Consider the following 23,741-nt stretch of genomic DNA (forward strand, 5'->3'; position numbering starts at 1 on the left):
GAAGAGATTCTGGAGAAAGTAAGGAAGTATTTTCCGTGGTCTGAAGGTACATAGCAATGGAATTCAAGCCTTTTCATGCTGACACTGAGTCAGGATGGCTTCATCCTTTCCTTTTTATTCTGTTGTAAGACTAGCATTTTTTGTCTTGCTGTCTCTTCCACATATGCAGAAAGGCTTTAAATAACTTTTTTGGAAGGAAATGCAATCTAGAGAGAATACTCATTCAGCACCAATTTGCTTCACAAAACAGACTTGATATCTTCTCTCACATCTTCCTTCTTACAATCTTGTTGCATGAAATTATGTCCTATAGGCACAAGAAAATATTTTAATGAATAAGTATATGAACATGAAATTTGGAGACATGGTGTATCTTTAGAAGTAGTTTTGTATAAATCAATCAGTTTTAAAATTCAACAGATAATGCTGTTAAACTTCACATTTCTAAGTCTTCCTTTATGTTCTTCTTAGTATTTTGATTACAGAGCCCTCTAGGGAATACTTAGACTCTTTGGTATGGCAATCAGAGAAGTACTGGGATAATGTGAGCTCTCTTTTGCTTGTCGGTAAGGAAATATGGAACTTCTAATTGATATTGGACATTTCCGCATACATGGAGAAAATGTGGTGGCAAAGATAATGTCATAATATAGAGCATGTCTTTTGAGCCCCTGAGGCTTACCCTGTTAATGTAACTCTCTGGTTTGGATAACCTGGCTTTTTAAAATAGCCATAAATAATATCAATATGGCAACAAAGAATGTAGTATGTCATGTACCCTTCTGTGGAGATGATTTGAATGAAGAGTTTCACTTCATTACAAAATGTTCTGTTCAGTACTACTAACTGTATTTAAGAAGTGAGGTAATTTGAACTTAATAATAAAATCTATTGAAGTAATTCTATTTTGGATGCTATTTTACCTAAAGTAATGTTTATCAAGCAATAGGAAAATACTAAAAATGGAAAATAATTTTTTAACTTGACAAGAGCTGAATTCATGTTATGGAACTAAAGAGAAAAAAAAAGCTGTGGGTGATTTCTGACAGCACCAGAATATTCATTACTAGTAACTGCTTTGCTTTTAAGTCTCATAATGGACACAGGCTTACAAATGAAAATAAAACCAAGGGATATGTGTACTACACAGGTCAAGAGTACCTGATATTTTTCATTTCCAAAATGACAATCTGCTTATTTTCATGTCTAAATTATTAATATTATATGTTGATTTCTGTTTTTGTAGAGTGTCAGAGCTTTAAACTTGAATATCAGCACCATTCTCTCACAGAACTGAAGAAAATACTGTCAATTGATGTAGAAACACCAATGCTTACCTCACTAGAGAAAGACTGGTGGCTTCATATGGGATTAGATCTGGTCTGCGTTAATACTTTGGAGCAATTAAAGAGGAATTCCAATAGTACAAACAGTTTGCTTTCTACAGAAGTAGAAACATTCACACAGTTTTCTGTACATCAGTTAGAAAGTAAGTATCTTCTTTAAAATAAAATAAATCAGTGGTAAAAAGGCAAAGATAGATATAGAGGAAGAGAGAGAAAGGGATGGTTACATAATTCCAGTGAGGACAGAAATGAAAGATTTTTTGTTTTCAAGATCAAAATGTTTTTTAACACAGTGAAGCAGAAACACGGCTGTAGTTAAGGCGTACTTTCAGAAACTTAAAACATCTTGCAGAAGCAAAAATGATTAAAAACGCAAAGTTATATTTTCTAAAATCATGCAGATGAAATGTAACTTCTGTCAACCATAGTACTTTTAAATTAAATGGTTTCATACATTGCAGCCCACTGCTTGAACAAGTGTACTCTTCGTTGTGTGAAAAACAGGTGCTGGAGCGTGCCCAAAGAAGGAAAGGGCCTGGAGCACAAGTCTTTGAGGAGTGGCTGAGGGAACTGGGATTGTTCAGTTGGGAGAAGAGGAGGCTCAGGGTCTCGACCTTAATGCTCTCTACAACTGTCTGAAAGGAGGTTGTAGCAAGTTGCGAGTTGGCCTCTGCTCCTTGGGGCAGTGATATAGGATGAGTGGTGATAGTCTCAAGTTGCACCAGTGAAGGTACAGGTTGGATATTAGGAAAAATTTCTTCTCTGAAAGAGTGCTGAGATATTGGTACAGGCTGCCCAGGGAAGTAGTGATGTCACCATCACTGGAGGTGTTCAAGGAATGTGTAGACATTGCTCTTAAGAACATAGTTCAGTGGGCATTTTGGTGATGGGTAGTGGTTGAACTAGGTGATCTTAGAGATCTTCTGCATTAAGATAGTTATTCTATGATTCTACACAGAATAATTCCCTTGGAAATAGTAATTTTGGTTTAGAATATTTTGATAAACTTTTTTTTTCTTTTTTTTTTTGTCATAAACAAGTCTGTGGATGACAACAAGCTGTGTGGTGTGGTTGACAGACCTGAGACTTGGGATGCCATTCACAGAGGCCTAGACAGGCATGAGCAGTGGATCCAGGTGAACCTCAGGTTCAACATATCCAACTGCAAAGTCTTGTACCTCGGTCACGCAGCCCTCACCAGAACAAGCTGTGAAACACTAGGATAGAGAACAGTCCTGCTAGAAAGAAGTTGGAGGTACTGGTAGATGGCAAGCTGGACATGAGCCAGCAGTGTGCCTTCGCAGCCCACACCAACCGTATCCTGGGCGACATTAAAAGAAGTGTGGCCAGCAGGGTGAAGGAGGTGATTCTGCCCCTCTGCTCTGCACTGGGGAGACCTCACCTGGAGTATTGCGTCCGGATGGGGAGTCCTCAGTACAGGAGAGACATGGACCGGATGGGGTGTGTCCAGAGGAGGGCCAAGGGATGGAACACCTCTCCTATGAGGACAGGCTGAGAGAGCTGGGGCTGTTCAGCCTGGAAAAGAGTAGGCTCCAGGGAGACCTGATAGCAGCCTTTGAATATCTGTAGAGCAGCTATAAGAAAGAACAAGATGGACACTTGAGTAGGGTCTGTTGTGATAGAACAAGGGGAAATGGTTTCAAACTAAAAGAGATTAAGATTGGATATAAGGGAGAAATTTTCCCAGTCAAATGTGTTACTATTCCACCTCTTAGAAACCTAACAGCAGGAAGCATCACTTTTGAAAACTGATAACAGAACAGTAGCATGGCCTTCTGATTCTCAGAATTGAGCATTTTGACTGAGTAATCAGTACAGATTTTCTAAAATCAAATTCTAGCAATCTGGGAAGACAGAAAAGAAATACAAAAACGCTTTCAATCCAAAGTAATTTACTTCAACTAGGATCAATTAAAAAAAAATGCATTACAGCAGAGAAATTAAATTTTATTTTTTAGGATGGCCTGAAGAGAAGAATTACATTGCAGATCAGGAATTGCTTTCTAGTGAAAGACATGAGATGGACGAAGTAACTGATCTTTGTATGTCACCTCAGACCACGATGCAGCACTTTGGCCTGCCTATAAATGCTGCATCTTCTCTCAAAATAGACAGAACAAATACATCTCTGGAAAATGTTGCTGGAGGACGTATACAAAAGAGTAAGATAGAAAAGCCTGTTTATTTCATAAACCGAGAAGAGAGGACAGACAAATCACTTGTGTCCGTCAGCTGTAAAGATGTGCCTTTTGAACAGCACAACTCTTCTGAGGGTCAAAAGCTCACATCATTCACACTTGATTCAAAATGGGACAATGATGATTCTGATCTGAACAACTTTATAATGCTCAGGTGTAAACACACGATCGCTCAAAGACAGGAAAAAAATGGCGTAGATAGTCCTGAAAAAGGTATGTGAATCATTTTATTCTGCTGTTATTCCACTTTCAGTACTGCTTTCTAGTGCCAGTTACCATGGATGCTGGTATCTCATGTTTGTAGAATTACAGAGGAAAAATGTCAGTTCAGTGGTACAATTTTTAAGATCTTTAATGTAGTTAAATTTTCATCTAAGGTTCTTGACTTCATTTGTTCTTCAGATTTCTTTGGGTTTTGTTTGTTTGCTTGCTTATTTGTTCTGGGTTTTTGGTTGTTTTTTTTGGGGGGGGGAGGTTTTTGGTTTTGTTTGTTTGTTGGCTGGTTGTTTTTTTGTTGTTGTTGTTGTTGGTTGGTTGGTTTTAGTGTAAATATATGTGAGTTTATTCCTGTTCTGAAGAATGACTTTAAATTGTACTTAGTCCAGAAAATCTGAATATCAGGCAACACTTATTTACTGTGTGGATGCCAGAACCCTGGCACAGGCTGCCCAGATGCTGTGGGGTTTCCTCCACGAAGATCCCCAAAGTGGCCTGGATGTGGTCCTAGGCATCCTGCTCTGGGTCCTCCTGCTGGAACAGGGGTTAGAACAGACAGACACAGAGGTCCCTGCCTATCTCAGCCATGCTGAGATTCTCTTTTTTCTGTATGTCCTGAATGAGCTCTTTGGAGAAATCAATACTTTTACTTTTGCCTTTGTAGAGTTAGCATAGCCTACACAGTGAACAAGAGATAAAGTTCACTAAAAGAACTGCTGGAACTGTTTTTATTTCTATAAACCCCAGAAAATAATGAGACAGTACAGGTGTTAGAGAAAACAAAAAGTTATTGGCGGCTTTGTTCTCACAGATAGCAGTGCTTATGAGAGAAGCTCAGGCTATAGAGTGAGCACTGCAGGACTGAAAAGAGAGAAAAAAGAAGTAGGAGGAAGTCCTTATTTGTTTTAAAAAAGTAAAGGAGTGGGATATTTTGTGAGGCAGTGATGTATTTCCAAACTCATTTTCATTATACAGTGATATGAAAAAAAAGTTTTTTTTCATTTTTTGGACTTGTGTACCCGAGTTTTTGACACCAACTTTTTATTTGTGTTTCAATGAAGTCTCACCATTGAAAAAATAATGTTAAGTAAAAATTTTAAGCAATAATTCCTGTGGAATCGAATTTGGATGTTTATTTAACTTCAAGTCATTTTTAATCTTATAAAGCAAATTAATTCTGGGTGAAATTCATCTTTTGCAGTTTCTCGTAAACATCACCCCCTTTTTCCCCTCTCTCCCCCTCCCACTCCCCCCATACCCCCAAAAAAAAGAGAGAAAATTTTAAAAAAAAGACTTTCATGGCCTTACTGAGCAGCAATCTCACTTTTAATACTAGAGCAAGTTATCAGAAGTGTAGCCTTATGCTACCACCTAGTGAATTCTCACTACAACTGCATCTCCTAAGAAGTCGAGTAAAAATGTTTTGAAAGGCAAGCGGTCAATTCTACACTTCCAAGCAGGGAGTAGTAATCTTGTGAAAGTTTAGGTTAATGAAACTGTAGAAAGATAGATGCTAGCAGGTAGACCCCAGTGTAACAGATCTGTTATGTCTGATGTAAAAACAATGCATTAAAATATATAGTTATTAATGTGAAAAGCACTGATGTGAAAAAGGTGTAAATGTATACGTTTTTGTAATAATTAAAGCCTTATTAAAAGTAATTCTAAATTTAGCTGAATGAATACTTGCACTGCTCATAGGTCTATTCCTCCTTTGTTTCTCTTGTTTAGCTTACTTTTTAAGGATTCCACTGTGCATAATACTTAGTTTAGAAAATATACAAGAGAAAAGAAGTAAAAGCAATTTGTTGATCCAATTTTAAAACTCATTTAGCTCTTTAAAACAAGGGGGCTTTTAAACTTAATTAGAAATTTAGGGTTTTTTTGAATTATATTTTCATCTCCGTTTGATTAGTTTGTTTTTTGAGTTAACTGAAGTTCTTAACTGAAAATAATTGGCAGTGTTTAGGGGACAACCAGTCAGAACCCATTTCTGAAATAAGAGGTAGCTCTGACAAAGGAAGCTTCGTGGACAGATGTGCATGGAGGTCATGCATCAGCATTTATAAAGAACAAAGCAAAAAAAAAAAACTTTAAAATACTGGTAACTTGCAATAGGTAGCTGTAAGATAGATAGGAAGAAAATGTTGTCTTTGGTAAGCAATTGTTCAAAGAAAATTTTTCTTCTGCCGTTTGCTGTTTCCATGTTCTTTCTGGGTTGCTTATGTTATCTAATCCTTTCTACTCACACTTCTCATTGTCTACCATCTCCACTCACACTGACTGAGAACTTGTTAGTGCCTCACTTCCTAGGAAGTGCAGCCTGACACTGCCACATCTTGGTCTGTCTCAGTGCTTTTTTTCAGTAGTAAATGAGACCACGAAAAGAAAGATGTTTGTGAAAAGAAAACATCATATATGTCATACAAGCTACTTAATTTGAAAAGCTTTTTTTGCATGTAAAGTCATTTACAAAACAATTAATCATTGATTGGATCATTGGATTGTGTTATGTCACAATCCATGCCATATTAATCATTGGATTTTGTTATGTTTTTATCAAAATTTTTATCCCTGATTCAATGACTCAGTGCTACAGCCTGAAGAACTACATTTACCTGATCATAAAGAGGACGTTTCTGTTTGTGAGCCTGCAAGAACAGAGAAAAAAGAGGAAGAGAATGACAGCAGTGTCATAGTCAAAATTCAAGCATCAGGTATACTAATTTTTGATGTACTTTATAGCACTATAGATGCATAGCACTGTAGCACATTAGCATTTTATATTTAAAAATGCCAGTCAGACAAATATGGAAATTATTAAGCTTACTATCATCCTTGTGATTGATGACATTCAAAAGAGATGGGCGTTTGTGTACATTGATGTGAGAACAGGCTATGTAATTATGATTTAAGACTAAAACAAATCCCATGCAAACCAAAAAATACAGGTTTTTAGTTATGTCACACCCAAGTCAGCTGACATGAAATCTCTTCAGGTTAATCAGTATTCTCAAATTACAAATGTGAATTTTTCCATGGAGTAAATGAGAGAATGGGTGGCAGGATGGATTAGCAGTGAAAATGTATTTAATAAAGTACAGTTCAACAAAGCAACCATGCTACATCCACACAGTAGCGATTTGCTGTGTGTTTCTCTAGTGCATGACTGAGCCTTCCTCAATGAACTCCTGCTGCTGTATTTTTTTAAAACATTACATCAAAGAACATGCACTGAGAACTACAGTTCTGCCATACAGTAGGAGTTGTAGATAGGAACTGTTCCTGCTGGATAAATATTAAAAAGACATTTATCCAACATATTTTACAGCCTCAGTGTAAACTCATACAAAGCATGCCCAACTCTACTACAGTACTTGAAATGGAGAGTGTTTCGTTGTGCTTCAACAAACCCAAGTGCAAGATTCTGCACCTGGATTGGGACAATCCTAAACAATGTCACAGATTTGGGGATTAAAGGATAGAGATCAGCCCTGCGAAGAAGCATTTGTGGGTACTGGTGAATGAAAAATTGGACATGAGCTGTTAGTGTGCATATGCAGTCCAGAAACCCTGTACTACAGTGGGCTATGTCAAAAGAAGCATGGCCAGCAGATTGAGGGAGGTAACTGTCTTCCTCTGCTCTTGTGAAGCTCTACCTACATTACTGCATCTAGCTCTGAAGCCTGCAATGCAAGAAGGACATGGACCTGTAAGAGCAAATTTGGAGGGGGACCAGAAAATGAGCAAAGATCTGAAGAATCTCTCCTATGAAGAGAGGCTGAGAGTGCTGAGTTTTTTCAGTCTGGAGAAGAGAAGGCCTCATTGTGGCCTTCCAGTATTTAAAGGGTGCTTGCATTTACAAGCATATGCAGTGGCAGAACAAGGGATAACAGTTCTAAACTGAAAAGGCTTTGATTTAAATTAAATGTTAAGAGGAAATTCCTTTCTCAGAGGGTGATGAAGCTATGGATGCCCCATGCTTGGAGGCCAGGTTGAATGGGGGCCTGGGCAGCCTGATCTGGTGAGTGGCAGCCCTGCCGCTGGGTGGGTTTTAAGTCCTTCCAACCCAATCCATTCTGAGATGGCCTTGCATATGATGGATAGGAATCTTCTCAAAAACAAGCTGCAGCCAAAATAGAAGTTAGAAAGATTCACCTATACTTTTTTTTTTTTTTTTTTTTAACAGCAAAACAATGAAGATAGATTACTACAATTATACTTTAGAAATAAAATGATACATCAGTGCAGGAATGCCCGTATTAAATTACACAATGAGCATCCAAAATACTGTCTTATATGACCTATTTTCACACAGAATGAAAAATGGGACATGATAGTAATTTTTTTTTAGGATGTTTAATGAGTTCTTTTTTAATTGTTGGGAAGTAATGCTCTGACCAAATAAACATAGGTCATCAGCTAGCTGAATTACATGATTTGTATGTGTCAGCCAAAAATACTTTGGAAAGTAATAGTAAATTCTTGGAAGAGAAGACTCACTGATTTCTCCTTAACAAGATCAACTCAACTATTATGATGAACTTATTAAGATAATGGGTATTAAAGAATTTCACTATCTTTCCTGTGGAAAAGTTCATTCCTTTGAGCTCACTCAGCATTTATCAAATCCATCAAGGATTCTAATTGCAAAAAACTTGGTTATGACTTAGAAGGAATAATAGAACAGCCACCTAGAAGCTATTAAGGACTATTTATATGAAAATATGAAAGCACTAAGAGATCGGTTTCTTTGGCTTTGCTAGCCAAAGGCATCAGAAGGTGGATGCCAGGGAAGCAGAAGTGCTGTTTAAGTTGAATTTATCATAACAAATGAAATTAAATAATATAAGTCTAAGCTTAGGCTACAGAGTAGAAGATAATTAAACAATGGAATAATAGTTCAATCTTAGTGGGAGTCATAAAATCCTAACTATACGTCATGCATTTTGGTCACTTTATGAGATGGATGAAATAATACAGTTGCCTGCTGTGAGGAGTAGCTTAATTCTATGACCCAGCAGGCTCGCTAGTGAGCATTTGTTTTTCTGTTAATGTTACAGCTTTCTTCATGTTTGCAAGGTGTTCTGAATATTATCATCTGGTACATGAAACTGAACTTTACTATTGTGTTTTCTTTTATTCAGAAAGCCAATGCCAGTCATACTGTCTGCTGAAGGGTGCAGCTGCTTCTGCTTTGCAAGACTTGACACGTCTGGGTGTACTTGCTTCTGTAAGTTGGAGCTTCGACAACATTAAGTTCGATCACACAAGATTTTTCCTAAAACAGCAGGAGAAGGTGATAAGTGATCATTTTAAAGAAGGTATGTTTTTAAATAGTCTGTGTTTCATCTGCAGTGCTAATGTAGGTTTATTTGGTGACACACAGCTCAAGGTCTCTGTTAAGTAAGAAATAAAGTTTCAGCAGTTTGTCTTGTATGGTTTTATTTCTAAAATAATATTTCCTACTTTTTTAGCTTTACATTTATTAGCTTAAATATTGTAACACAAGAAGTATTCTGATGGAATTTCAATTTAAAATATTTCAGATATGATTAAAGAATGTTGCTTCTGTATCAAATTATTGAAATGATTTATTTCATTTTAGATATTTTAAAGTGAAAAGCTGTCTGTATGTTTTTGTCGTTTCTCTTGGTAGCTTTTTTTTTCCCATCTGCATGACTACAGGGAAAATAAATGAGTCATGCTAAGCCTACTTCAGAAATTAGAAGGAAAAAAAATCATGTTGATTGCATTTCTTTCTAACTTCATTTCTGTTATGTGCAAACTCTGTAGAACCAGAAAAAAAAGTTTTTTTTTTAAAAAAGCAAAATATTCAAAAGCTTTCTGTATCTTCCATATTTTGCTTTGAAGTTTGCTGTCCTTCTCATATCTTTAGCGTAAAGATCTTCTTTGGTTGTCACAGATTTTTCTGTTTTTTTTTTTTTTTTTCTACTTTTACTGCTCATAGCTGCAGAATAATAGAGCAAGCAGTCTACTGCCTGCTTAGTCTGCATACTATGTCACAAGCTCTGACAAAATTTCAACTCTTCAAACTTTACAGCTTTCTGGGCTTAACATATCTTTCTCAGAATAATAGTAATGACAATGAAATTGCAAATGAACAAGAAGATACACAAAAAATTATTTTAGTGGTCTCTGCAAGATGACAGCCTGTGATTTACAGGATTACCATATTAAAAGTATAATCAGCAGAGTTCTCTTAATTTGAGGGAGCTTCTAAAAGAAAAGCAATCAGCTTCACCACTGTGTGAGGGAGAAACTGAAATCTATACTCATGTCAGTGAATTGCAGAAAGGAAAACATTTCTGAGAAGAGTATACAAAAACATGCTGTTGACTACTCAGATGAGGCAACAGTATGGAGGATCAAAAGATAGGAAATTTGTAAGTTTCTATGTCTGTTTGAAAATCATCTTACTAAAATCACTAAGGCGGTGTGAATTTAATGTCAGACTTAGAGGAACTGTTATCCCATCCTCCAGCAAACACCATCTATGCCTACACATCTTTCAGAAATGCTGCCCCATACGATGCTTGCTGTGGATCAGATAACATGAGAAAGTTAGACCATATTTTGCTTTTTGCTTCTTGAGCAGCCTTTGAAGTTTATACTTATTTAACTGCTTTAAGGAAAATTCTGAGATGTTGAGTTCTTTTAAATTGCATGCGTATGTATTGTGTAATTACTGAAATGTTATGTAGACAACACCTAAGTCTTCTCGTTGTAAAGGTAAAGTGGATGAGAAAGAGGTCATGCTGTTCAGACATGCTGCTCTGGTGCATCTGCTGGTGACATGTCGAGACCTTCTGTTAACATGTGGCTTGGACACAGCACTAGGTCTGTTTTTGTTAGTGAACAATGATACCTAGAATCTTCATGGTTTTTTTGTGTTTATTCTACAGTATTTCATATCTGTAAACTGTGTAAGCTGACAACCAGTAAACATCCAGCATAGTTTCCATGTCATTTTCTTCTCCCTTTGCTTGTTTATTTCTGTTACATTATTAGGTATGAATGACTGTACTTTGGTGCCACGTGTGCTCAGTTCCTGAATAATATCCCACTGTCTGTGTTATTATGTAGATACAAGCATCTACATACATAATGTGTTTACTACTTTCCAAACAACAAGTTTTAATTGGAATCTCTGTGTCGCAACTGGGAAACATGCAAAAGTGACAGGTTCTTTGTTGCATACAATTCACATTCTGAAATGGAACAATTTCCACTTCAACAGTCTTAGGTTCATTGAAAATGAGGTACTTAAAAGTAAGGCTATTTCAAACAAAATCTTAATTTACCACCCAGATCTTAGCACTGGACTCACAGTGACCGTTTTGTGTTTCTGTACTATTATTCTAATCAGATTTGGGATCTGAAAAATTCGTTATAACCTAAGTTTATGCCTAAGGTTACAATACCATGCTACTCATTGTACTGTGATTTTTCAGAAAGATCTACCAGAACAGATTAATTAATGGCTTTTTGGATGCCCTAAGATCAGGCTCCCTCCGTGTTTGTAGGAGAGAAAAAAGGGTCGAGTTTCAGACTTCAGTTATTCCCAATTATCCCTTCATGGAGAGTGTTTCTTCAAAGATGAAAAAATGGAAAACATCTGCCATAAACTGAACTGTTGGAAAAATAATTTGTATTTGCCTAATAATTTCTTAGCAATAAGAAATGGGGAGAAAAATTCAGAATGAACATATGAGTTCCAAAAAGGGTTGTTTTCTGTTGTTATTGTAGTATATAGTATGAGGATGGGAGGGAGAGATAAGAGAAGTTTCTCCCTGTTATGTTGATCAGCATTTGTGCGTCCTAATCCTAGCAGCACCTGCCACAGGATACTGCACATGTAAAAAAGATACTAGAAAAATTGAGTTCTATATAGACCCTGTAGTTCTCACTTAGCACACATAACTTACTGTTATGACCTTGTGCAGTGATGTGTGATTCATCACGTCTTTTTTTTCTTCGTGCATTTTTTAATAACCCTTGGAATTGCTCACCATTTGTATAAAAGACATCAAGAGCTGAGCAGTAATTATAATAACAGGGAACAAAATGATGAAAACACAGGACAAGTAAAGCTTTGAACAGTGGAACTCCTTTAGTGTAAACCTTACAGACCAATTAAATATAACAGAGTTCCAAAACACTATGTTCTGTAACTCTAGCTGGAATCATATAATAGATATTACAGGAGGTATAGTGATTTCATAAATGGCAGTTACGTACAAGCTTAGCAATAGTAGTATTATTCCTTATTGTTCACCCATTAAATGCTTAGCGTTTTTTGTGCAAGCTATCCTCACATATTTTAGTGTACATGTAGATTAGGCATCCAAATATTAACAAATGTCTTTTGTCTCTGCAATTACTTTTTTTGTTGTTTTGTTAACAGGATATTTGTCTAAAGCAAAGGATATCTGTAAAAACATCTTAGAATCCTGTTTGAACACTATCTGGAGGCAGCTGAAGATTGTACAGTACAGCAGCCAGAAAAAACATGAATCCAGTCCCAAACTCACAGAGCTTCAGTGTCGAATGTTAAATTGGATGCAAACTAATGCGGAGGAACACTGTATTAAGGTTAGCAATATAAACTATCTCTCTAAGCAAATGAAATTGATCTAAAATATAGTAATAATTGTAAAACAATCTTTAAATGAGAAATGGTATCTGTTAAATAAGGAAAATCACAGAATCATAGAATGGCTTAGATTGGAATGGACTGTGAAGATCATCCATTTCCAAATTCTTGCCATAGGCAGGGTTGCCATCCAGTAGGTCAGTCTGCCTGGAGCCCCAGCCAGTCTGGCCTTGAGTGCCTCCAGGGATGGGGCATCTGTAGCTTCTCTGGGAAACATGTTGCAGTGCCTCAACCCCCTTGAATTAAGGAATTACTTCCTAATATCCAATCTAAATGTTCTCTCATTTAAGTTGAAGCCATTTCCCTTTGTTCATCACTTTCTGCCCCTGTAAGAAGTCAGCCTCCCTTCTACTTTTATACTCTCCTCAGGTACTAAAAGGTTGTAATGAGACCTCCCCAGAGTCTTCTCTTCTCCAAGGTGAACAAGCCCAGCTTCTTACATCTTTCTTCGTAGGAGAGATGCTCCAGCCCTCTGACCATCTTTGTGGCCCTCATCTGGACTCACCCCAACAGCTCTGTGTCCTTGTGCTGCGGGCCCCAGACTTGGCCTCAGTATTCAAGGTGGGGAAATGAGGTCAAAACAGAAGGGGTCAATCACCTACCTCACCCTACTGGCCCTCTTGATGTAGCCTGGGTTAAATTCAGCTTTCTGGGCTTCTAGCATGCACTGCTGGCTCATGTACAGCTTTTCATCCATCAGAACCTCCAAGTCCTTCCCTGCAGGGCTCCACAGGGGTTACCCCAACATAAGCACAACACCTTGCGCTTGGCCTTGTTGAATCTCTTTAGGTTAATGTTGGTCCACTTTTCAAACTTCTGCAGATCACTTTGAATGGCATGTTGTCCTTCTATTGTGTCAACTGCTCCACTCAGCTCAGTGTCGTCAGCAAACTGGCTGAAGATAGACTCAATCCTACTGTCATGTCATTGATAAAAATGTTGAGCAGCAATCCCAAGATGCAACCCTGGGGGACTCCAGTTGTGATCAGATTCCAGCTGGACGTGGAGCCATTTACCACATCCCTCTGACTGCAACCATCCAACCAATCCAATGAATAATCCAGAATTCAAATCCATATCTGTTCAATTTAGAGATAAGGGTGTGGTGCAGGACCATATCAGAGGGCTTGCAGAAATCCGGGTAAATGGCAGCAGTTGCTCTCTATTTGTCTACTGATGGTAGACACATCCTCCGCTGCATCATAGAAGGCCACCAGATCTGTTGGGCACAATCTACCCTTTGTGAAGCTGTGCTGGCTGTCTCAGATATTTCTTTTTCCATTTCTTAAAAATGGCTGGGATGTTTCCCACTTTCCAATCACTAGGGACTTTGCCTGACAACCACGACTTTTCAAGTATAATGGAGAGAGGCGTAACATAAAATTAAGGATAATATAAAGTTTTATACATCTATCAGGAGTAATGCAGGTTTGTGTTTTTAATCTCCCCTTGCTGCAAGAGTAAAACAACATGCACAGAAGTTTTAAAATTGTAAGAGCTTCGTTTTTTGCGGATGGTATTTGTTCCTCTGATAAGTATATTGTGTCATATCAATTACTGTAAATTGCATCATAACCTTTTATTTGGCAGCTTCAATCTTCTTATCTTCCTCTGGTGCAAAAACTCATAGCACAAGCAAGAGCTGTGTATTTGTGCAGTGGTGCTCAGAGCACAGGCACTGTGGAGTGTATAATTACTGTTATCTATAGTCTCTGCTTGACAAATGTATCTGGCCAAACTCCCCGTATTACATTTATATGAGTAAATACCTGTAAGGCATGGTTATGGCACTGATAATAGAATTGTGGAGGAAATTAGTTATACGAAGTTTTTTTCTGGAAATGTGAATATTCTGAGTGATTCCATGCAGGGAATATCATTTTCATTTGTGTATTATTTATTATGTACTTACAGAACACTTCCCACATAGTAAAACAGAAATCTCTATATGTATATACTATATATATGCTTAAATATCCTGACATTTTGCAATAGCATTTATGCTACTGAAGACGCAGCCAAAAAAATCCTCAAATCTTCAAGCTTATTTTTGTTTATTTTAGTTCTTTCTCATGCCTCACTTCTTCTTCTTTTGATTCTGTTAAGAGAACGTGTGATGATTTAATTTTCCTGAAAAGAAAAATATAAAATCATAGAATCATGGAATGGGTTGGAAGAAATATTAAAGCCCATTCAGTTTCAAACCCAATGCTGTGGACAAGACTGCCACCCAGCATATCAGATTGCCCAGGGCCCCACCCAGCCTGGCCTTAATGCCTCCAGGGATGGGGCATCCACAGCTTCTCTGGGCAGCTTGTGACAGGGCCTTGGCTTCACTGCCCTCACAATGAAGGATTTCTTTCAAATATCTTACCTAAATTTACCTTCTTTCAATTTAAAACCATTCCCCCTTGTCCTGTTTCCACAATCCCTAATAAATACTCTCTCCCCACCTTTCCTGTAGGCCCCTTCAGCTGCTCTCAATGCACTTATTGCCCAACCTGCACTTGACTTACTCTTGGGATTGCCCCCACCATAGGTGTGCTAAATCAAGTACAATTAGCTGTTTTATTGGAATTTAAATTGGATATGAGGCACCTAAAACAAAATATTATTGATTGTTTTGGTGCTCATCTTCAGGAGTACCTGTATGTTGATTTCAGCATCATTTTCTTGTTCTTAATCATAATGCATTTTGCTTTCTGTTACTCAGATCATACTGTACTAGGAGACATACGACAACTTTGTCATCTTAATGTCAGCTCAGTGACAATTTTGCCTGCCTTAAGAACTCCACTAGATGTGATTTTTAAAATTTTGAAATATAACTGAGTTTTGACTTGCCAGTTTGACTTAAATTTGTGTCTGCAGAATTTCAGAGTGTATGTGATTTTATTCACAATAATAAGATTATTCATGCTTCACTGACATTCAGTGACAGGTCTCAGTCAAACAGAAGAGACGGAGGTATTCTAGCTTTAATGCAAAATAAAAGCTGTATTACATAAGCCATTTTCTACTGTCATATCACATCAGGATCTGTTAGTAAAATATGAAACACGATAACCTAGTTATCCTTTAATGAGACAAAGTTATTAGTGATGGTAGCAGAATAGGAAATCTCCTTTGTAAGCAATAACTTATTAACAAAATAAAAGAAACAAATCTGCAATGAATTTTTGATCTTTCTGTTTCATTTTGTTTCATTTCTACTCATGATTATGTAGAACATCACTAAAAATATATCATCTAGATCTCAACAGGATGTCCTGAGTATGCCGTTAAGTGATGTAGTTAAAAAACAGATCTGCACTTTAAGTTAGAGATGTCCAAAACTGCTTTGAAAGGAACCACTGGGTTGTCAGGTGGATGTTCTCTTCACCAGCATGTGGAAATTTGTCTTTTTTTAAGGTTGTCGGGTGGATAGATGTCCAGAAGTTATTTTCTAAAAAGGTCTAACAGAGTTTTGACATTTACATATATAATTATCTTGTGCCTTTAGGTCTTAGAGTTAGACATGCTATGTGCCTTCTTAAAAGCCCTATCTTGTTTGTATCTTGAAAAGTGCATATAAAATTTCGTACCAGTTCAAATGTCATCCTGTCTGAAGCTGAAGGTCTGGTATAAGTCCTGTGTGTATGTACACATTCTTATTTAAATGTTTTGATTGTTTAATACAAATTCAGTTTGTACCATTCAAAATTATGGATGAGGTAAACACATTTCCCAGTAGTGACCAGAGTATGGTTATTTGCTGGATTCTAGTCTTTTCAATGTTTCCATCTTCAGAAATGCTTAGTGACGATCAAATGTAATCAGGCTTTAGAGGTAATGCTTCAAAGCACCACATTTACAGTCTGGAAAATCTTTCTAATTAGTATGGCAGAATATTGTGACTCCCTCCAGTACATCACCACCTTAATTCTAAATATCTTCAGTTTAAGTTTTGCCTCCATAGGGATAACATCTCTAATGTGACAATAATAATCTGCTTGTGCAACAGTAATTATGTAGTGTAATGGCTTTGTATCTTTAAAAATCATTTTTGCATTGATTTAAAAATTCAGATTTCAGACGTCTATTAGAAGCGATCTGTCCATAAAAATGAATTACGGTACTGGCATCTTTCATACTGTAATTTTTCAAATATTGTAATAATATTTGCATGTACTTGTAATTTTGGAAAATTCTGATATTTCCATTTTTGCCACCTGCTTAGTCAATCCCTTTTTTTTATTATTTTTTCAAAGGAGAAAGAAAGATGTTAAGTGGACTGAAAGGAATGCTTTACGGTTTGTTTTTACTTCTTTAACTTGTCTTCTTCCAGATACTAATCATAATAAGAATGGACTCAGAGAGAGAAAAAGCAGCTCTCATTCACACTGTATCTAGAGTAGAAGGTAAGCAATTATTTTAATCTTAAAATTTACTTTTGTGACTTTTTGCTTAAATGTTAGCAACGTCATGTATTGTATAGTTCTTCTGCTTTTTAAAATAAAGTTGAATTTCCTTTGCTCTTTAAAAAAATGACAGGTTATCTTTCAGAATATTTTAAAGGAGGGAGATGTTCACAATGTTTTTACTATTACAATAACTTCTACTGTTAAATGTTTGATTTGTTTTCACTTCTTAAGACTTGATTTCAGACACAAGCCAATCCAACTAACTTAAACTTTTCAAAAGAGGGCTTTGTGTCACACAAATAACAGTTTTCTTAGCTGCATCTTCCAGTCATGTTTGCAAAACTTAAAGCATACAAAAAGGTTAAAGGGATTTAAAACTTAATGGCAAAAAGTGCTTCGTTCTGTACTAGCTTTGTACCAGCAGAAGGCAGTTGATTTGATTAAGATTTTAATAATTTTTATGCAGGTTTAAAAGCTATTGATTTGAATTCTGAGAAAAAAGAAAACATTCTGGGCTATAAAGATATCATCAGCAAGTAAGTTAAAATCTAGATTCTAAAAAACATAGACAGAAGTCCTTTCTCATGGCTTTCTTCAGTAAAACCTTTGTTCATTTTTATTATAGTATCTTGTTCTGGACAAATTTTCAGAATATGGATGTACAGCTTCATTCTGAGAGGAGAAAATTTTGTCCAAACTCCAGCAAAATGATTAGTTACAAGGCTCAGAGGAACTCCCCTTGCAATTGCAAATAAGTGCTTTAGAAAAAACGCTCCAGTGTGTAAAATAAAAGGTGTAAGGTTGAAATAATGACGAAGTATGAGTATGCAGGAAGACAGGAATTGTTTAAATAGATAATTGCACAATGGGGGAGTGCAGCTTTAAATTTTAAAATGACTTTTAAAATCTATTACAGTTTTTAAATTTTGGTAGGGTAATTTCTTTTTCTGAACAGCTCTCAAACAACCGTAATTCTTCAAAGTAAAAGTGTGTTTAATCTGTTCTGAGTGTAGTTGTACCTGAATACATATATATATATATATATACACATATATTTTTTTAATATCCTCAGTAGATGTGCCTGTGTTATTATACAAAATCAGAACATTGGAGCTGACTTCCCTTGGCAACACTTCTCATTAGTGATAGAATATGATTATTCTGAAAATTCTTGCTGGAAAAGACAGTGTGAAAATCTAAATATTACATACATGGCTTTTAAAACCATCCTCCCTGAAACAGTACAAATGGGTAAGTACAAATAATTGGACTGAGATACATGAGAAAAGTATTTTCTATTCTCTGAAGTGCCATGTTTGTATGTGAGTTGAGAATGAATCATAAATTATGCAGGATAAAACTAGGCAAATATTGCTGATTACATTATACAGAAAGATAGGAAGATGTTTTTCTTGGGTTATGATCTTACGTTTGGACAGAATGTGGTAGTAAGTTTTGGTGATCTCTTATAAAACACTTCTGCCAAGTTTGCAGGTTGTTGACAGTTGATAAAAGCTCTATCTACCCTTCCCCATACTGACAGAATATTGCTGTGAATCTAAAAGAATAAATATAAGCTAGAGCTTAATTTGAAAGGGATTCAGAAGAGTTTAATTTGGGGGAAAAAAAAAATAGCATATAACAGAAGCATTATAATGGGGATGAATAAAAGCTGCGTATTTTGAACATACATCTATTTACATACTGAAGTATGTCTTGAAATTTTTGCTCACTAAACTATTATCTTATGTATGCAAAATGTTTCAGGGAATCACTGTGGTTCATCTCTTCTGGAGGTACAGATTCCTTATGTGTTTCTCACCACTGAAGGTCTTCTTAATATGCCAGATTTTCTTCAGCTTTTGGAATCTCAGTGAGTGAAAATGACCTGTTTAATCTTACTAATTACTTTCAGCTTTCCAGGGTATAGAACCAGTTTTCCAAAATACAGATCCCTTCCTTGGGTTGGACGGGACCTTACAGTTCAGTTCCTCTGGCATGGGCTGGGTTGCCATCCACTAAATCAGGCACTGGATCAGGCTGCCCAGGAACCATTCAGCCTGTCCTTGCGTGCCTCCACAGATGGGGCATCCACAGCTTCTCGGGGCAGCCCATGCCTGTGCCCCACCATTCTGAGAGAAGAATTTCTTCCTAGCATCTAATCGAAACCTGTCCTCTTTTATTTTAAAACCATTTCCCCTTGTCCTATCACTATCCACACAAAAAGTAGCTCTCCTTGCTGTTTATAAGTTCATTTTAAGTACTTGAGGGCTGCAGTGAGGTCTCCCTCAGAGCGTTATCTTCTGTCTGAACAAGCCCAGCTCCCTCAGCCTGTCTTCATAGGAGAGGTGCTCCAGCCCTCTGATGATCTTCATGATCTCCTCTGGACCCACTCCAGTAGCTCCATGTCTTTCTTGTGCTGGGCACCTCAGGTGTGTATGCAGCACTCCAGGAAGGGCCTTGTGAGAGCAAAACAGAAGGGGACAATCACTTCTCTTGCCCTGCTGGCCACCCCTCTTTTAATGCAGCTCAGGATCTAGTCGGCCTTCCAGACTGCCGGCACACACTGCTGGCTCACAAACAGCTCTTCATCTACCAGATACCCAAAGGCCTTCTCAGCAGGGCTGTTCTCAGTGAGTTCTCCTGCTCTGTACTCATATCTTGCATTGCCCCCATTCAAATGCAACACCTTGCACTTGGTCTTCTTGAATCATGTTTGAGATGTTCACATCTTGTGGGCCTATATTCACATTGGCCCACTTGTCAAGCATCTCCAAGTCCCTTTGGATTGTGACCCTCCCTTCTATTGTGCCAACTGCACCACTCAGCTCAGTGTCATCAGCAAATGTGCTCTCAATCCCACTGTCTAGATCATTGATAAAGATGTGTAATCTTCCTGATATAAGGTACATTACCACATTTAGAGTATTAGCATTGCAAGCGACAATAAGATAACTTTTCTGCTGAAGTCAGTGCATTTATTCTGTAGATTCACGCATATGTCAACCATAGGATAATATGTTGTTTTAATTATTAATATGAGCTGGAACTTTTCATGAAAACAACTACTTTAGTTGTCTGTTTTCCCTGAAAATCACAGTGTCATCAACAAAACACATTTTTTGCTTCCGCGCTTCTTTATGCTCTGGAGAGTTTGTATTAATTCTTTCTAATAATTGCTTTGTATTTTTTGGATTTTTAAGTACCCAAATACTACAGATAAAGTAAAAGCTTCATTTTCTGATGTATCACAGCTTTTGGAAGAGGCTAAGTTAAAAATAAACAAGTAAATAGTTTCACTGTTTTTTTAAGATCTAATATTTGCTAGATTTTGAATGCCTCATCAGCTTGTGCAAACATTTCCATACTTGTAAAACATTGCTTATGAATATTGTTTTCTTTGGCATAATTTTCTTGCATTTTACTTTCCTAATAATAACTACACATTAAAGCAGTCTTCTACCCAGAAAACTAAAAAATGAAAGAAGAGAAATAGCAGTGTCATCTGTTAAACCTAGTGCCAGGGATGAATGTTGTTAATTTCACCTTGCTGTTGAAGAGACTTTCCAGTTTTTTTATATCTGTCTAATTGCAGTTTAACAGGGAAAAAAATGATACTTAAAGTTAAAAATTTGAAAATTCAGTTTGAAATACACTTTTAAAGATGGACCTGTTCAAGTTCACTATTCAGCTTGGCCACTAGCTAAATATTCAGAGATGATTTTCAGTAGTTTCCCAGCAGATCCTCTTCACGTTCACCTAAATAAATAAGTAGTTTCAGAGATGCTTACAGTTCCCCTTTCAGCTCATGGCTGAATGTGCTGTCCATAAAAGTTTTTAGGAAACTTTTTTCTGGCGGATTCTGGTCCCTTGTGTTTCTTGGGGATGAGGCCAATTAATATGACTGTCATTTCTCCTCTACTTCCCACCCCAGACAGCCAAGACTCCTCTAAATTTCTAAACATGCAATGCTCATTCAGTGAGTTTTTGCTGGCATTGCTTGTAAAGCAGCGTCGTGCTACTGGCAGTTTTCTTTCAGTCAACAACAACAACAAAAAATAGCACCATGCAAAGAACAGTCAGTAATTTTTCACCCGGTTTGCTTTCCCCGTTATGCACAATTGTGAAAGGAAGGAAAGAAATGCAATATACATGCAATTACTCCAAAAGAAGTTAAGGAGATTTTAATTATTGTCCCATAAACGTAAGTGTAAGTATTTGCTTTATTTATTTATCTTAGTTTTTCGAATATATCTTTGCTTATAATCTCAAAGAGTTTATGTCCAGGTCAGATGCCACAAAGCTAACAGTGTAAGTGAATTAGAATCACCTATGTTGGAAAAGACCTCTGAGATCATTTATTCCAACTTGAGTTCCGTTGCCTCAGGAGTCTAACAGGTTTTAGCCCAGTAGTATTTCAGTATGTTACTTCTATAATCACGTTTATTCTTTGAATGTGTCTCAAAGTTAACTTGATCATTTGAGAAAGATCCGTTATTAAAACAACACATAACCATAAAAATTGTATTAAGAGATGAATGCTATTTGTTTCCTTTAAGAAAGTCCAGTATGTTAATTAACTGAGCTTCAATAACAGAGTTTGACCTGTTCAGCTACAGCATTACTTTTGTTGAAAGAAGCTGCAGTTACTCCTTAAGGCTACTTGGAGATACAGATCGATATGTTGTGTTGACAGTAGATGAATGTACTGCTATCTTCTTGCAGGTACAAAATGAAATTATGTTTGAATTCTGTAGTGGGATGTATCACTTCTTGACCATGTCTGCACACTTCTAATGTATCTTTTGTTCTTAATAATATCCAATTCACACATTTTCTCGTGTCACAAATTATTTCCAAATTCATTGACTCCAAAATTCTGCCTATGCCAGTTTGACAAGTTAAAAATGTACTCTTCTCACTGCTGACACTTTTCACAGAAGTATCACATTTCTGTTCAAATTGATTGTATAAATATGGTTAAAATATGTAGCTGAGGATAAGATTGTATACATGAATGTTGCAATAACCAGTTAAGTGTGACTATATTCTCGTACCACTCTGCATGTTGATTCTTCCCATTTCAGATCATTAATAATTTAGAAAATAAATTTATCAATTTAGAGTTAATTCAGAAAAATAATTTGTTCTGCTTTTTATAAAAATAAGAAATACTTTAAATGATGGGATAGTATGTGAATTCTGTTACATAGCAAGACAAATGCCTTAATGGGTAAAAGAGCAGTTACTGATAAGGAATAAAATAATCAAATAGGACTGCAAGCTCGATGCAGATACATATTCCTACATGCTATTTACTGCAAGTGCTTATGCAGTTAGCAGTGCTGTACTTTATACATTCATTGTAGGTATAATGTGATGTATGTAGGTTATGTTAACTACTGTGGGGGTTTGCAACAGTATTTTGCATTGTTAAAACTTCCCAAAATCTTAGAACATCTTAAAAAGTTAGCAGTAGTGTCTCTGTTTTAGAGGATAAATAAAAACGTGAAGAAATTAATTAGAATCTTTCTGATTCTCAGATATGCCTTTGTTATTTATATTATTTACCTATAAGCATGTTTGATCTAACTCGTGTATAATACAGCAATGCATATGAAAAGGTTGTGACAGCCATGGTAATATGTTTATTTAGTTTTTACTTTTTATATTAATTTCATGGTAGAATATGGATGAATTAAATCATGAGAAGTCCTGCGAAAATGTAATATTGAAGCTGACAGCATTATCACTCCAATATACATGTTGTTGGGTTGTTTTCTGCTCCAGAGAAAGACTGAGTTTGGAGTAAGTAAATAAAATCTTTTGCTGTCTCAGTATTTTTAGAACAAAGCTATTGCTAAGGGAAGCTGTGTACCAGAACAACCTAAAACTCTTTGTTATTTGAATTTCTCTATAGGGACGCATTTTGAAGAATGTAAGTATTCTAGGCTTGTATTTCTTCTGTGCTCTAACCTTTTCACATTGTTACGTTGTTGTCATGACCTCCACTAAAAAACTCTGTGGACGTCCCACAGAACCTAGCTAGGTCCATTTTCATATGTTACACTGTTTCTAGTCTTCCACAAGACAAAAAAATAAAGAAATTATTGTAATAAAATAGGAGGCTTTGAGGCGGATAACTCTAACATAGGGCAAGTTTTTAATAAATACTTCAAATCAGCAGGTCCAGATTATTCACAGTATTAACTATGTTATCAGCAGCAAGTATGCTTTTGGAGTGTTTGAAGTAAATTAATCACTATAAATACATGGTTATTAATTACTTCTACGTAGCATTACTGTATATTATTTCCAAGAGGGAGATATTCTTCAAGTGTTCTTCCAGTACATCACTAGTTTTTTTGCTGTGGAAGTACTGCTTTTATTGATATAGCTCTCGAGCAGTCCTTTGTTACCTATTGCAAGATTTTTTCTCTAAGGAAGTGCTTAATCTTTCATGCATCACCTTTCCTCTGTGTATAATTTTTCTGACCCTGATTCAGCCTTTTTGCTTCAGGCCAGGCTTTCTTTGATGCAAGCTGGCTTCTTTACAATGTCTCCTTCAGTACTCATTCATTTCACACACTCTAGTTATCTTTCCACAGATAATAATGTTCAAGGAAATGTACTAGTGTTCTGAATTCCAGGAAATGGAACAGAAATTTATTAGCACAGAGAACAGACAAGTTACATTTATTATGTGTGCATATAAAATATTAATGGTCTAATTAAGCTGTTCTTATAGGTACAGTCTTAGGGGAGATACTCTTCTCAGCCTTGCCTTAATTTATGCCACTTTGATAGAATTTACACAGAAGTCAGAAGACTTTGAAGTGAAGGTAATTTTTATTTTTTATTTTTTTGTAACAGTTGTTCT

General features: G+C 36.4%; 1 protein-coding gene across 8 annotated transcripts in view; it reads left to right on the forward strand.

Moving 5' to 3' along the window:
• Positions 1–23,741, forward strand: part of C9orf84 (chromosome 9 open reading frame 84) — a 52,707-nt gene that overhangs the window by 19,047 nt on the left and 9,919 nt on the right. For 5 of the 8 annotated variants that reach the window (XM_040656326.2, XM_040656324.2, XM_040656328.2 and 2 more), the window contains 15 exons: positions 472–566; positions 1,247–1,489; positions 3,326–3,778; positions 6,373–6,498; positions 8,929–9,105; positions 10,535–10,642; positions 12,210–12,397; positions 12,828–13,019; positions 16,786–16,858; positions 17,328–17,397; positions 17,934–18,112; positions 18,629–18,734; positions 21,475–21,586; positions 22,548–22,669; positions 23,610–23,703. In XM_040656326.2, coding sequence (XP_040512260.1) covers positions 472–566; positions 1,247–1,489; positions 3,326–3,778; positions 6,373–6,498; positions 8,929–9,105; positions 10,535–10,642; positions 12,210–12,397; positions 12,828–13,019; positions 16,786–16,858; positions 17,328–17,397; positions 17,934–18,112; positions 18,629–18,734; positions 21,475–21,586; positions 22,548–22,669; positions 23,610–23,703 — 2,338 coding nt within the window. The remainder of the gene's footprint in view (positions 1–471; positions 567–1,246; positions 1,490–3,325; positions 3,779–6,372; positions 6,499–8,928; positions 9,106–10,534; positions 10,643–12,209; positions 12,398–12,827; positions 13,020–16,785; positions 16,859–17,327; positions 17,398–17,933; positions 18,113–18,628; positions 18,735–21,474; positions 21,587–22,547; positions 22,670–23,609; positions 23,704–23,741) is intronic. The other 3 variants (XM_040656325.2, XM_040656329.2, XM_040656330.2) reach the window with 3 other exon arrangements.

The sequence above is a fragment of the Gallus gallus genome, chromosome Z (assembly GCF_016699485.2).
Source record: "Gallus gallus isolate bGalGal1 chromosome Z, bGalGal1.mat.broiler.GRCg7b, whole genome shotgun sequence".
In the NCBI taxonomy this organism is placed as follows: Eukaryota; Metazoa; Chordata; class Aves; order Galliformes; family Phasianidae; genus Gallus; species Gallus gallus.